We start from the raw sequence: 13,850 nt of genomic DNA, 5'->3' as shown, positions 1-13,850 counted from the left end.
AGAATAGTGTTGTGTGGATTTCGTTCGTGAAAATCTGATGGAATGGGGATTACAGGAGTTAATTCTCATTTTCAATGGTAGTAATGAAAAAATTACTGTATGATTGCATGCAGAGTGAGGTTAGGGATAAACATGTAAATGCGTTTCAGCTATAAGTACATGTACTTTAAAAATACATTTTTTACATTTTTTTTATCCGTGAGTAAGGTGATTTTTTTAGTTAAGATACATCCTTTGGCATTTAATAGTACCCCATTCAATATAAAGCAGTACAACAGAATATTTTTTCCAAGCCCTCTTTTATATATGTATTGTGGGTGTTATATATACATCTAAAAACAACTGTGTGAGCCTATTTTATAGGTGTGACTGCAAGCACAACTTTAGAAATGTTATCAGCGTAAAAAATTATTTTGAAATAATCGGAAGATTCGATGAAAGCGGACAGTCCCGCACTGGTCAGCTTGCGAGCACGTTATGTCATGGCTTTAGTTTGAACTATTCTTATCTGAATAATATATTGTTTAGAATTTTTTGTTTATTTATTATTAAAGTATTTGTTAAAACTGTAGCTCATTTAGAATATCGTTTCATAAAAGGTATGTCTACATTCATATACTCATATGCTGCCTGCCAAAAAAGTATAACTTCATACTTACCCAAGCTCTCAATGACTTCTTCTTTTTTTTTTTTTTTCTTCTCTTTTATTGTTATTATTAATATAATAAATGATGGTGATAACGGTCATTTTTGTGAAACTTTTTAAGAGCTGACATTTTGAGCTTGGATCCATCCATCATGTGCCCACGGCTAATATTGATTCACAGATCCGCCCTTTACATTCCACGTATTTAACCACAATGTGTTTGTGTGTATGTGATTACGCAATAGTAAATTACGCCACAAGGGACGAAAGTATGGTATTCTCTCCCGAGTGGAATAGCCATTGGCGAGGGTGTCAAACATGCAGATTGTGGCCAAAATAGTTTTTTAAGAGCAGATAATGCGAGTTTCTACCTGGAAGGAATGTGGCACTTTCGTCCCTGAAATCAGGAAAGAAAAATCATCTTTCAGCGAGGGTATTTGCTCCGTGCCCAAGCGGCAAAAATTTCAACTTCAATATCCAAATCCCATTTCAAATACATGTATGTAATCATCGAAGTTCTAATATTTGCCGTTTGTACGCAGAGCAAATAGTGTATAGAAAGTGATAGAGGCAGTTGAACTTTTCTTAACTCATACTCTCAACTCAAAATGTATTATCAAGCTGAACTTCCATAGATATAGTATATAACTTTTCCCAACAGTATGCTGTAAAGTGAACACATGAGTAATGAAAAGATGATCTGCCCCATGGTTAGGGGTAAATGACACAATTCCTGCGGATTAGAATTTTTGACTGTCACAAATTATTTATTCCTCTATGTTTTTAGATGAAAATAAGAATTGTCTTATTTTTTAGTCATCTGCAGTATCTTGTAAACGATTAAAATAAATAACATTTTTCTGTTATGTTACTTATTTTACTTTTTAAATCATTTTAGTGTTGTTATCACTTGCTTGTATTGCTGCAGATGGTTACAAAATAAGCACCAATTACTGCGAACCCAACTACTGCGTGGGTATCTCCCGCAAGGTTTTCATGTTGAAGCCTAAACCAACTATCTAGATATTGTAGCTTGATTAGTGCATGATAGTTTGTAGCTGCTGAGTCAATCGTACAAAAATTGAGTCCATTAGATTGCATGTAAGTGTAAAGATAATAACATCTTGCTCAATCTCACAGTTGAATTTCAAGTCGATAGTGCTTTTGAAAATAGATATAATAGTATGATCTCATTAATTATCGATCGTTTAATAACCAATGTAGACCTTTTTGATAAGATGCTAATATTTCTAACATCCACAAGAAACTCACTTTTGATATCTTACTACTAGTTGGAGACAGCGTTTGTTTGTATGTTCGCAACAATCTCAAAAACGTCAGAACCAATCGATCCCAAATTTCGACAGAAGTTAAATTACAACGTCTTATGTGTCATAAGCTATTAAAATTAACCATAATTTTACTAGAAATGTTTTTATGCTACTTATAAGAACTAACTGTAAAACAGCTCTGAAAAGGAGCTTTTACTTTTGACCACTAGGTTATGTTTTCAATGTTACTTGACATTGACTGAGCCGCTTCTGCAATCAATTTCATAGAGTTACTGTAATAAGTAAAAGTTCGAAGTACGTTTCAGTAACGTATGACACGCACGACAGTACATATTGTTGAGTGATGACACATCTCATGAAATTTTATACGTCATGAAATTTTTAGCGTTCCTGAGCGTATAATATATGGTGTCCAAAAAACCTTAAATCTTACTCTCATTAATACCTAAAGCAAAGTTCCAAAAACTATTATAACCGCGAAAACTACTTCACTTATTTTTCTGAAATTTTGCGTATTGATTCTTTACACTTCTTGGATGGTTTTTGTATAGTTTTTATCTTGAAAAAAATAATATCAATAGCCATTCGCGGTGTTAAGCGACAAGTAGCGCCACAGTGCCACACTAATGGTTGGAAGCTGAACCTGGTGAACCAATTCTACTACTAAGTATGTAGTTCAAACGATATTCGCGGCCAACAGTAGTAAATAAAAGCATTAATTTTTTTATCTTAAAATAAATAAGCAAAAGCCCCAGCGCATTCCTTGTAGTGTGTCTAGCTGCGATGATTCAAGTGTAAATAAAATTATTTTTCATAGTATACCGAATAATAGTAGTATATTTAAAGATAATAGATCAAGGCATATAAAATAACCAAAAAAGTCACTACTTAAACATTTGTTTGCAGGAAATATTTCAGGAAAGACAACCACTTTTGAAGTAATTTGATTATAATGTATGATATATCTTATGTGAAAATTAATGTCTTTCAGGGTTAAATATTGTTGACATTTTATTACCTATATATCTTAAAAATGTACTACGCCACCTACAGTATGCTGACAGCTTTCTCTAGAATCAGTTGGGTAAGAACAGTTACAATAATATAAATATTTTCTCTCAGAGCTTATAGGGCTTACTTCCAGCTCATATGATTTACCAAACATATCATTCGATTTCAAATATAAACAAACCACATTTTTTTATAACAATTTTTTTAATCTTACGGCGCAATAAAAGATGTGCTTTGCATTTACTATATTTCCTCCTTTAACGTATTATCTGGATTCTTCGGTTTGGTGTCTACAGTTTGAACTATATACTTACTTAGTAGTGGAATTGGTTCAGCTTTCAACCATCAGGACGGTGCTACTTGTCCTTTAGCACTAGTGAGCTTCGAGGGAGTGAGTGGACAAAGCCATTAGACCTGTACATCTATATATGTATATATCCAGTAGCCACAAATGGTGGACGCAAGTCTGTGTTAATCTCATGGGATGAAGCAACCAATCAGCAGTGGTCCCGTAGGAGTTCCCTCACTCCCTCAAAGCTCACTACTTAACACCGCGAACAAATAAGCTCAAAGTTTTGTGGAAATACAACTGCTTTCCACTTTAGTTCAGTATGATCCGTTAGGAGGCGTAGAAGTAAAATCTAAGCTACCTGTAATATAAGTAAGTGAGCCTGGTTATAACATCCCCGAGAAAATTGCCGAATACCACAGTCACTTACTTAGAGTGTTGATTAAGCATTGATATTTTTAATAGAGTGGATGGAAAGGAAAATTTAATCGTCTTATCGTAAATTTAATAACCAAAACAACTCCTATAAGTACTATTTTTTATGACTAGAGCAGAGTCTTTACATAAATGTTGACCTTTACATTAATGCACTCCACCTCATTACGCGCATTTGAACCGCAGAAATCGTCTAAGTCAGTAGCAGAAGAACTTACTTAAACACATATTTTTTATTGACATGCCTATAAATTGCAATTTCTTGGAGCTTCAAATTTTTACCATAATATATAAGCATGGGCGAAAAGGTGGCGGTAAGGTCGGAGAGCCTATACTTTTGTAGCTTTCAAAATTTGCCGTCTTATGAAAATTTACAATTGATAACTGCAATTTATCATGGTGCTTTAGTTAAGTTGTAATTACAATACGTTTGACCCTTTGATTATAAAGGCACAAAATGCTGCACACAATCCCAGTAACGCATCGTAAGTTTTAAGAAGCAGACCCATGCACTTCTTAAGTAGTTTTTACGCAGTTGCACGGATCTGCTCCTCAAAATTTACGATCTGCTACTATGGTAAGCACCCACACACACACACCCACACACACGCACGCACGCACACACGCGCATACAACACGTGTGCGAGTGTGACGAAATTTGTCGCCTTCCAAGCAATAAACTTCATTGATATAAATATGTTCAAAATGCGGGAGCGAGTAAACTAGCAATAATAATCGAACGCAAAGCAATTCAATTGTTGCCCGAAATCTGGTACCTTCTCAAAAACCAGTAGACCAGATGGGTACTTAGTCAAAATGTATTTTATGTTTCAGTATACTGTTGGTGAATTATGTCCTATGAAATATTTTTAAGCACTTATTTCATTATGACGAGAGTCTGTAAGTCTACTCATAAAATCATATCAAGAAATAGTCGTATTTGATATTTATCAAGCGGCCTAAAAAACAAGCATGACCCTCTTAAATCAAATAGGTACACAAAATTTGTTCACGCCAAGAAAGCTTAGTAAATTCATAATAAAGTTAATAGTTATAAGAGAAAATATTATTGATACATTTTCATTAAAAATTAATTCAAACTTCACTATAACTTTTAGCTCTTATTTTATGATTGCATAGGTGTAATTATTTACACACTTTTCCCGTGTTTTATACTTTTAATTTATTTTGTAACAAATTTCGATTCAAAGAGTATTTATTATTATTTAAGATAACAGGTCTTGATGTCTTCTCCTAACTAACTGCACTGGTCTGTTTAGAAGTCTACGTTGTTGGTATTATCTGCTTTACAAAATTAAAAACGAGTTCTTTACAACTATATTAGATGTAGCTTGTACACTTTAAAGTTACTTGTAATTGACTAAATTGCTATAAGAAAAAAATTTAAAAATTATTTAATTTACGTTTATTACAATTAATTTTCATTGTCATTTCAATTTTATAAACAAGTGAAAATTACCTTCATCCCGGGAGCTAGAACTGTTGGATCTAACTGTAAATGGGAAGTGATAAAATTAGGCTTTAAACGAAAAATCTCAACACATATAATAAGCCATTTTAAAAGTTTATATGTACGAGTTGAACTCTGTCTGTGGTATTGAAAAATAACTTGAAACAGTAGTTTTCGTACCTGGTGGCGCATGTTTTCAGGGCAAGCACCAGGCCCGAGCGACTCCTGGTGCTGCCCTGGTTGGATGCTCTCCTGATGCGAACCCTATTTTTCGTTATACTGAGGGCACTCCACACCCTCAAAAACGCCCGAAGAAGGAAAAAATAATTTTTTTTCAGTTATTTAGTTACAGTTCTCAAAAACAAAACGTTTTAGTGGAAAAAGTTAAAAATGAAAATTCTTCGTCGGATGATTTTATGTAGAATTACGGTATTTTGTAAATTGAAGAAATTATTTTAAAATAAAAAGGAATACGAAATTTTAAAAACGCTGAAATTAAAAATTATTATTAAATACATGATGAACTCAGTTTCATTGCGAGATATTTGGATATTTCATAGATAAGTGTCGGTAATATTAATGCAAAACCTCAGGTACGGTTGTCCATAATTTATATGGTGACCTATTGAAAAACTGTTGAATTGAAACTTTACTCAGCTATCAGTTGTATCTAGGAAAATTGATCTCGATCAGACCAATTTTAGCTGGTAGATAATTACGTTATCTTTAGAGAATGCAAATTCTAAATGTTTTTTACTATTGGTTTTTTTCTATACGTAACTATGTACTTATTTCACTTGCTTCTAAGTCATCATAATTAAAAGTAAGAAATAAACTTAAGACCAACAGAAGCCAAGATACGATACTTATGTTGCTGTATTCATAGAAGCTGCCCATAGTATGCGTATACTCCTGAAACTTGGCCAAGTACAAGTTTCAGGCCTCAGGTTCATAGAAAAAATTATTTTATTGCCCATCGTAACTTTTATCGCCAAGAAACAACTATTTATTAAAAAGTGGAAACGCTGCTTAGTAACGCGCTGGATGCGTTGCATTGGCAAAGTGATGCACTTAAGCAAACATATACTCCAGCAGCTGAACACGCCCGCTGGCCATAGAGATTTTTAGTTGCAGAGTGAATTTCACAGCAATAAAAGAACAAAACTTTGCAACAACGTTGCTTATAATTGTTTGTTATTGCATACATCGTGATTTTCATTAGAAGTTTTACATGCCAAGTTGACAACTTGGATTTTCTAGCGTTTTTAACTACGTACGTTTTCATAAAAACACGGTCGTTTTTCATAACTATACACTGTAGCTGTTATCATATCATACGAAAACTTTTTTACACACGTTTAACTGGATTACATCAGTTTGTTTAAGTGTCCATAATAAGCATTTAAGTAACAGAATATGACTGTAGAAAAATTGAAAACAATTACGTTAATCCCAGACGTTTAAGCATGGGTTCAGCTGCTGCTGATTCTTCTTTCTCTTCCAATGTATTATATCCTCTTCTTGTCTTCTTGCAATGTATATTTTGTTATTTCATACAGCTTATCATTCTCCTCGTAGTTTAAAGATGCAACGTCCACAAAGGCGACAAATTCCTGGATTTTAAGATATTGTTAAAGGACTTCCTTTTCCTAAGGTACCCCATCACGGTGGAAATCTTCCATTTAAAGCCCAATTTTATTACTTTGTATCGAAAATTTAATCAAACAATTCTGTCTTCCAGGGTATGCGTAATATTCTCACCTATTTATAAAATTGCATAAAATTTAAGTGTCAGCGCCTCGGCTTCTAGTGATAAAAAATTTGTTAGAGATGAAACCAACTCTGTTCTGAACTTTCGTAACCATTATGAGTCGTTTTTCAGGCGTACAGTAATAAAGCCGCACGAGTGTCTATACGCACACGGGCCTGTACTTTTATTTCAAAGAGATATATGAAACTTTCAAAATATATGTTAAAATAAGAAGGTATTTTACATAAGTTTTAATTTACAATATTCAATTTTATATTTTCAGTCAACTGTTTTACCACAGCTTAGTTAAACAAAGATGTCTTGCAAGAGGAGATGAATCTGAAGGAGTAATTGCATACAATTTTACTATAAAGAAAAAAAGGCAACCCTAACAAAGAAGTGTTTAGTTTACAAACACTTAAACATAAACCATATATGTACCGAAACGAGCGAAGAACATCGGGGAACAATCATGATGCTGCTAAAAAGCTTCTTCGGCAGGATCATAAAAGATTTTCGTCAGAAGGAGTTGTGGCCAATCAAACTTATATTTTTCACGCAAATGTCAAGTAAGTACTTCTTCATTTAAAAAAATTTTTCATTATATTCATACTTGATTATATAAAAGACAAAGATTAAGTTGCACGATGCAGGCAAGTTTTAAAAGTCCGCCATGGTGCCCGCATACACTATTTACTTCTAAGTTAGAATTTAAAATTTTAAATCAATGGAAATAAATATTCAATATAGTATTTTATCAGGATTATTTTGATGTAATAACAGTTTGCATGCTTAGTAATGATTTTCAGCAGAAGAATTCGTGACAAAATAATTAAAATTAAACAAGCTGATCAGTCCACCAAAGTTCTCATATAGCTGTTTCTTTTATTTCCTTAAGCGTGAGTAGCCAGACTATAAATATAGTTGCATATGAATTGGTTATTATTATAAATGAGTACATAGTGTGTATACATGTATATAAGTCAGGTACAATGTTCTTACGTAATAGAGACTCCACAAGACTATGATGATTTGATCTCATTTTATTCAGAGTTACAATATCATTTCTACTAGAGGTCGTATTTTTAAACCACCGAGTTCTGTTAGACTTGTGGAACAGATCAAAATAAGTTTTTCCCATAAAACTGCCATTTTGCGTGTTTTTACCGTCACTGTGCAAAGGCATGTGAGTAACAAGAAATCCAAACAACTCAGTCAAGTTGACATGAGTTAAAGCACACGCCGGACTAACTGGCAACGAAGTTGCAGACGCAGTTGCAAAATACGTTTTTTATTCTTTAAACCTGGTTGTCGAAAACTTTCAAAGTGACCATTTAGAATTTACCCCCCCCCCCGCTTTTATTTCTTATTTACTGGTCCTATGTAGTTGAAACTGGTACCTCTAAGGACAAATTTGATGCGCTTTCTCGTGGTGTTACTCAAATTATCGTAGGTTCAACCATTTTTAAAATATAATTTTTATTTCTGAGAAAAAAAATTTTATTGGTTATTTTGACTTTGAATTCACTTGCTCCGATCACATGATTGCATATAAACACATTCTAAAGCAAATTATACCACTAGGGCATGCTTTAAAATTAAATTACATCTGCCCAAATTTTTACTTATTCCACTGCAGGTTTAACCTGCGTTCTCGAGCTACTAATCCTAACTTCAAGCATACAGATCTGAAGTTCGTATGTTTTATTTGAAGGTTACTGTTCTGGTATCTTGTTTATTGATAACTTTTGATTTTATTTTTCAAATAATAACCAATTGCAGCAATAGGTACCACAGAATTAAGATAAATTTTAAATTTAATTTATTCATGGAAAATTTAAAACATAAAAAATTGTTTGGTTAGAAGCGTGAATTATTTTAAATAATTTTTTTTTCTCCGTATCTTGTTTTTTAGAAGAAGTAACCGAATGCTGTGTGCGAGCAGTGCAAGCTTGCCTTCTGTTTTTAGACCACTACTAGCAACAATACCGATTAAACAATAAAACTGGCTCTGCTAAGCGTGTTATTTTTATAAACAGAATTTTTCAAAAATCAACTCAATTCTTTAACTTGAAAAATTAATAAACGAGCATTCCTCGTCGCTAATACTTTAATTTGCCAATAAAACATTATCCTAATAAAACAATCGCAGATTAAAAGATCTATTATTGAAATAAGAAGTACATAATTATTTCCTAGAGGTTAGATCGAGTGTATTTACGAAACTGAAGCCACTGCTGCGTTTCGTCCTCCAGAAAAAAATATAATCTACAAAAAACTTATAAAACAATGTATTTATCAATCGATTCAACAGAGAAAAGATAACTATGGAGAACGATTAATCGATAAAACAATCTACCAATCAACTGATTCGCAAGTAAAACGATCTGCTCGTAAAACGATCCGCTGATAAAACGATCTGCTCAGAAAACTATCTGCCAGTAAAGCCATTCACCCGTGTAACAATCTGCTCGTTAAATTATTCGCGTGTCAAAATATTCGCTAGTAAAAGTATGTTCTTGTTAATTGATCCAGCTGTAAACGATCGCCAGTAAAAATATACGCTAGTTTAACGATCAATCTATAAATCAATACGGAAAGTATTTTCAGCTCGTGGTCTAGAGTCACAGTTTCCCACGAGGGGATCTTCGATATCATCTTTTTTAGCGAGAAACATGGTCAAACAATCCTAGTTTTTGCAGAATTTTAGTCACAATCCAGCTAATAACTGTTTAAAGCTCGACTTTTGAATCAACGTCAAAGTTTCCCGGGGATCTTTGATAATGTCTTTCTTAGTGAGAAACACGGCCACAAAACTTCATTGCGGGCCGACTTTTAACAGTGCGAAGCTATTATTTACTGTAGGTTTAACTTTCGGCCAAACGTCAAAGGTTATCGAAACGGGACCGTTCGCTGACCTTTTTGTTGGGAAATAAGTGTCAAGTATAATTTTGAGCAGTACCTAGCTGATATCTCCAATATGATCAGCTCGTAGTCTAAAGTCAAAAATTCCCGCGTGAGAATCTTTGATAACGTGCTTCTTTGCGAGAAACACGGTAAAGCGATCCTAGTTTTTGCAGAATTTTAGTCACAATCCAGCTAATAACTGTTTAAAGCTCGACTTTTGAATCAACGTCAAAGTTTCCCGGGGATCTTTGATAATGTCTTTCTTAGTGAGAAACACGGCCACAAAACTTCATTGCGGGCCGACTTTTAACAGTGCGAAGCTATTATTTACTGTAGGTTTAACTTTCGGCCAAACGTCAAAGGTTATCGAACCGGGACCGTTCGCTGACCTTTTTGTTGGGAAATAAGTGTCAAGTATAATTTTGAGCAGTACCTAGCTGATATCTCCAATATGATCAGCTCGTAGTCTAAAGTCAAAAATTCCCGCGTGAGAATCTTTGATAACGTGCTTCTTTGCGAGAAACACGGTAAAGCGATCCTAGTTTTTGCAGAATTTTAGTCACAATCCAGCTAATAACTGTTTAAAGCTCGACTTTTGAATCAACGTCAAAGTTTCCCGGGGATCTTTGATAATGTCTTTCTTAGTGAGAAACACGGCCACAAAACTTCATTGCGGGCCGACTTTTAACAGTGCGAAGCTATTATTTACTGTAGGTTTAACTTTCGGCCAAACGTCAAAGGTTATCGAAACGGGACCGTTCGCTGACCTTTTTGTTGGGAAATAAGTGTCAAGTATAATTTTGAGCAGTACCTAGCTGATATCTCCAATATGATCAGCTCGTAGTCTAAAGTCAAAAATTCCCGCGTGAGAATCTTTGATAACGTGCTTCTTTGCGAGAAACACGGTAAAGCGATCCTAGTTTTTGCAGAATTTTAGTCACAATCCAGCTAATAACTGTTTAAAGCTCGACTTTTGAATCAACGTCAAAGTTTCCCGGGGATCTTTGATAATGTCTTTCTTAGTGAGAAACACGGCCACAAAACTTCATTGCGGGCCGACTTTTAACAGTGCGAAGCTATTATTTACTGTAGGTTTAACTTTCGGCCAAACGTCAAAGGTTATCGAACCGGGACCGTTCGCTGACCTTTTTGTTGGGAAATAAGTGTCAAGTATAATTTTGAGCAGTACCTAGCTGATATCTCCAATATGATCAGCTCGTAGTCTAAAGTCAAAAATTCCCGCGTGAGAATCTTTGATAACGTGCTTCTTTGCGAGAAACACGGTAAAGCGATCCTAGTTTTTGCAGAATTTTAGTCGCGATCCAGCTAATAACTGTTTAAAGCTCGACTTTTGGATCAACGTCAAAGTTTCCAGCGTGGGGATCTTCGATAATATCTTTCTTAGTGAGAAACACGGCCACAAAACTTCATTGCGGGCCGACTTTTAACAGTGCGAAGCTATTATTTACTGTAGGTTTAACTTTCGGCCAAACGTCAAAGGTTATCGAACCGGGACCGTTCGCTGACTTTTTTGTTGGGAAATAAGTGTCAAGTATAATTTTGAGCAGTACCTAGCTGATATCTTCAATATGATCAGCTCGTAGTCTAAAGTCAAAAATTCCCGCGTGAGAATCTTTGATAACGTGCTTCTTTGCGAGAAACACGGTAAAGCGATCCTAGTTTTTGCAGAATTTTAGTCGCGATCCAGCTAATAACTGTTTAAAGCTCGACTTTTGGATCAACGTCAAAGTTTCCAGCGCGGGGATCTTCGATAATATCTTTCTTAGTGAGAAACACGGCCACAAAACTTCATTGCGGGCCGACTTTTAACAGTGCGAAGCTATTATTTACTGTAGGTTTAACTTTCGGCCAAACGTCAAAGGTTATCGAACCGGGACCGTTCGCTGACCTTTTTGTTGGGAAATAAGTGTCAAGTATAATTTTGAGCAGTACCTAGCTGATATCTCCGATATGATCAGCTCGTAGTCTAAAGTCAAAAATTTCCGCGTGAGAATCTTTGATAACGTGCTTCTTTGCGAGAAACACGGTAAAGCGATCCTAGTTTTTGCAGAATTTTAGTCGCGATCCAGCTAATAACTGTTTAAAGCTCGACTTTTGGATCAACGTCAAAGTTTCCAGCGCGGGGATCTTCGATAATATCTTTCTTAGTGAGAAACACGGCCATAAAACTTAATTGCGGGCCGACTTTTAACAGTGCGAAGCTATTATTTACTGTAGGTTTAACTTTTGACCAAACGTCAAAGTTTATCGAACCGGGACCATTCGCTGAACTCTTTCGTTGGGAGAAAACTGTCATATAACATTTTGAGAAATAGTAGTGTTCTATTAATACTTGTGGGTGCTCTATCGCACGTGAGTAGCTATAAGTTTCAAGCTCTTAGCACTAAATATTAATTAAAGTTTTTCAAATAAATATATAGTATGTAGGTAAATAACGAAAACTGCAATCATCAACTTATCCGTGGTCTTTTTTTCCTTCATAAGCAGATTAAAATAAAATTTGCTTACTACCTATGGATCCAGGGTGCTTTACATACTTGCAAAATGTGTATAGAAAGATATCGTGTATTTTCAATTATAGAGGACGATTTTTCACTTTCAAGCAGGTTTACAATATTTGCACATAGTAGTAAAAGATTTATGGGGTTCGGTTTTCTTGCAAGTTAGTACGAAATGACAGTGCCTGCTAAATGATCTGAGGCGCTCTGTTTTCTCACGAGAATTGTATCAAGAAAAACGCTAACGCCTATTTGACCAGTGACGCTATTTTTCTTCGAGAGCAGGCATTAAATGAAAGTGCTATTCATGAAAGGACACAAGATTTTTCTCAATCAAATCAGTGAATTGGCACATCAATAATAACCAAATGACTCGCAGCGCTCCCTACTTTTGCGAGGAGGTACACACCGAAAGCGCCAACCACAATTTTTTGCGCTATCTCTTAATTTATGAGTAGGTAAAATACAAATAATTATTATTTACTTAAAAAACAAACATTCAAGTATGTTTTCATTCTCGAAAATGCACTAGATTCGTTTCTATAGCAACGAACTGTAAAGAGAAAATGTTTTCAAAAAAATTAGTAACGTCATTGTTTTTTATTGCTCGAGTCCGAAATGGTTAACTCCGAGGTGACTTGGCTTGGGCTTTGCTCAGGAGAGCACGCTGGAAAACTCATCAAGCTACGAAGACATTTGATGAAGCGAGGCCGATCGGTGGATATTTGGACTTCTGATTCTGAACGAGGGAGACAAGTCGTGCGGCTGGCTTACGATAAGTCGATCGCCCAGGTTAAAGGTGCTGGGACGTTAGCATTAAATATTTTCAAGACTGTCGTCACACAGCATTTTAACGACATTACGGATACGGCGTTAGACCATTGCAATAAAAATATTCTTGCATTAGCGTGGAGTTTTGCGTGGGTACAACGTTTGAGTAACCTTATAAAAATATTTATTTAACATTGTACATAACATTTCAGGGCTATATCACCAACTATAACCCTTACATCGTGCGTGAACCCCAACTAACTTACGTCCGCAAGAATTTTTAATATTTTGCATAACGATGGAGAGCACATGATACCCATTGAAGAATTAAAATCTATAAAAAGTATGAGCTCTGCCAGTAATCAAAAACTAAAGTCTGTAAGACGGTTGTTGACGTTTGCCAAAAAGGACAGAGATTGTTACCTAACACGTCAAAAAATATTATAAAGATGCTTCTGATGGATGGATAGATAATGCAACTCGACGCTTAAAAAATTTTATGTAAGTATGCATTTTCTAATAGAAAATATTCATCGCATTCGTGCATACACCTTTGTGCGAAGTTAACTGCATTTTTATATTTTTACCATCATGTTACAGAGGATATGACGTCAAACTGGGTGCAAACGAAGAAATTATGTCAGCTCCACGTATGACAGAAGGTCCTCAGGGATTCAAACATATCAATTCATTAATGATATCCGATACTGATGAAAGCTTAGACGAAGAAGCTCTTTCTGAAGAAGAGCATCTGGATAA

General features: G+C 34.9%; 1 protein-coding gene across 1 annotated transcript in view; it reads left to right on the top strand.

The window, feature by feature from the left end:
- Positions 1–13,850, top strand: part of LOC106638959 (uncharacterized) — a 149,750-nt gene that overhangs the window by 40,703 nt on the left and 95,197 nt on the right. Inside the window, exon 2 of the mRNA XM_014352367.2 lies at positions 7,178–7,463. Within this exon, the coding sequence (XP_014207853.2) occupies positions 7,367–7,463 (97 nt within the window). The 5' untranslated portion in view covers positions 7,178–7,366. The remainder of the gene's footprint in view (positions 1–7,177; positions 7,464–13,850) is intronic.

The sequence above is a fragment of the Copidosoma floridanum genome, unplaced genomic scaffold, assembly GCF_036245765.1.
Source record: "Copidosoma floridanum isolate Cflo_tuat_1 unplaced genomic scaffold, Cflo_Japanese_pri ptg000021l, whole genome shotgun sequence".
Lineage (NCBI taxonomy): Eukaryota > Metazoa > Arthropoda > Insecta > Hymenoptera > Encyrtidae > Copidosoma > Copidosoma floridanum.
The sequence above is the reverse complement of the archived record's forward strand: the minus strand, read 5'-3'. Positions and strand labels throughout refer to the sequence as shown.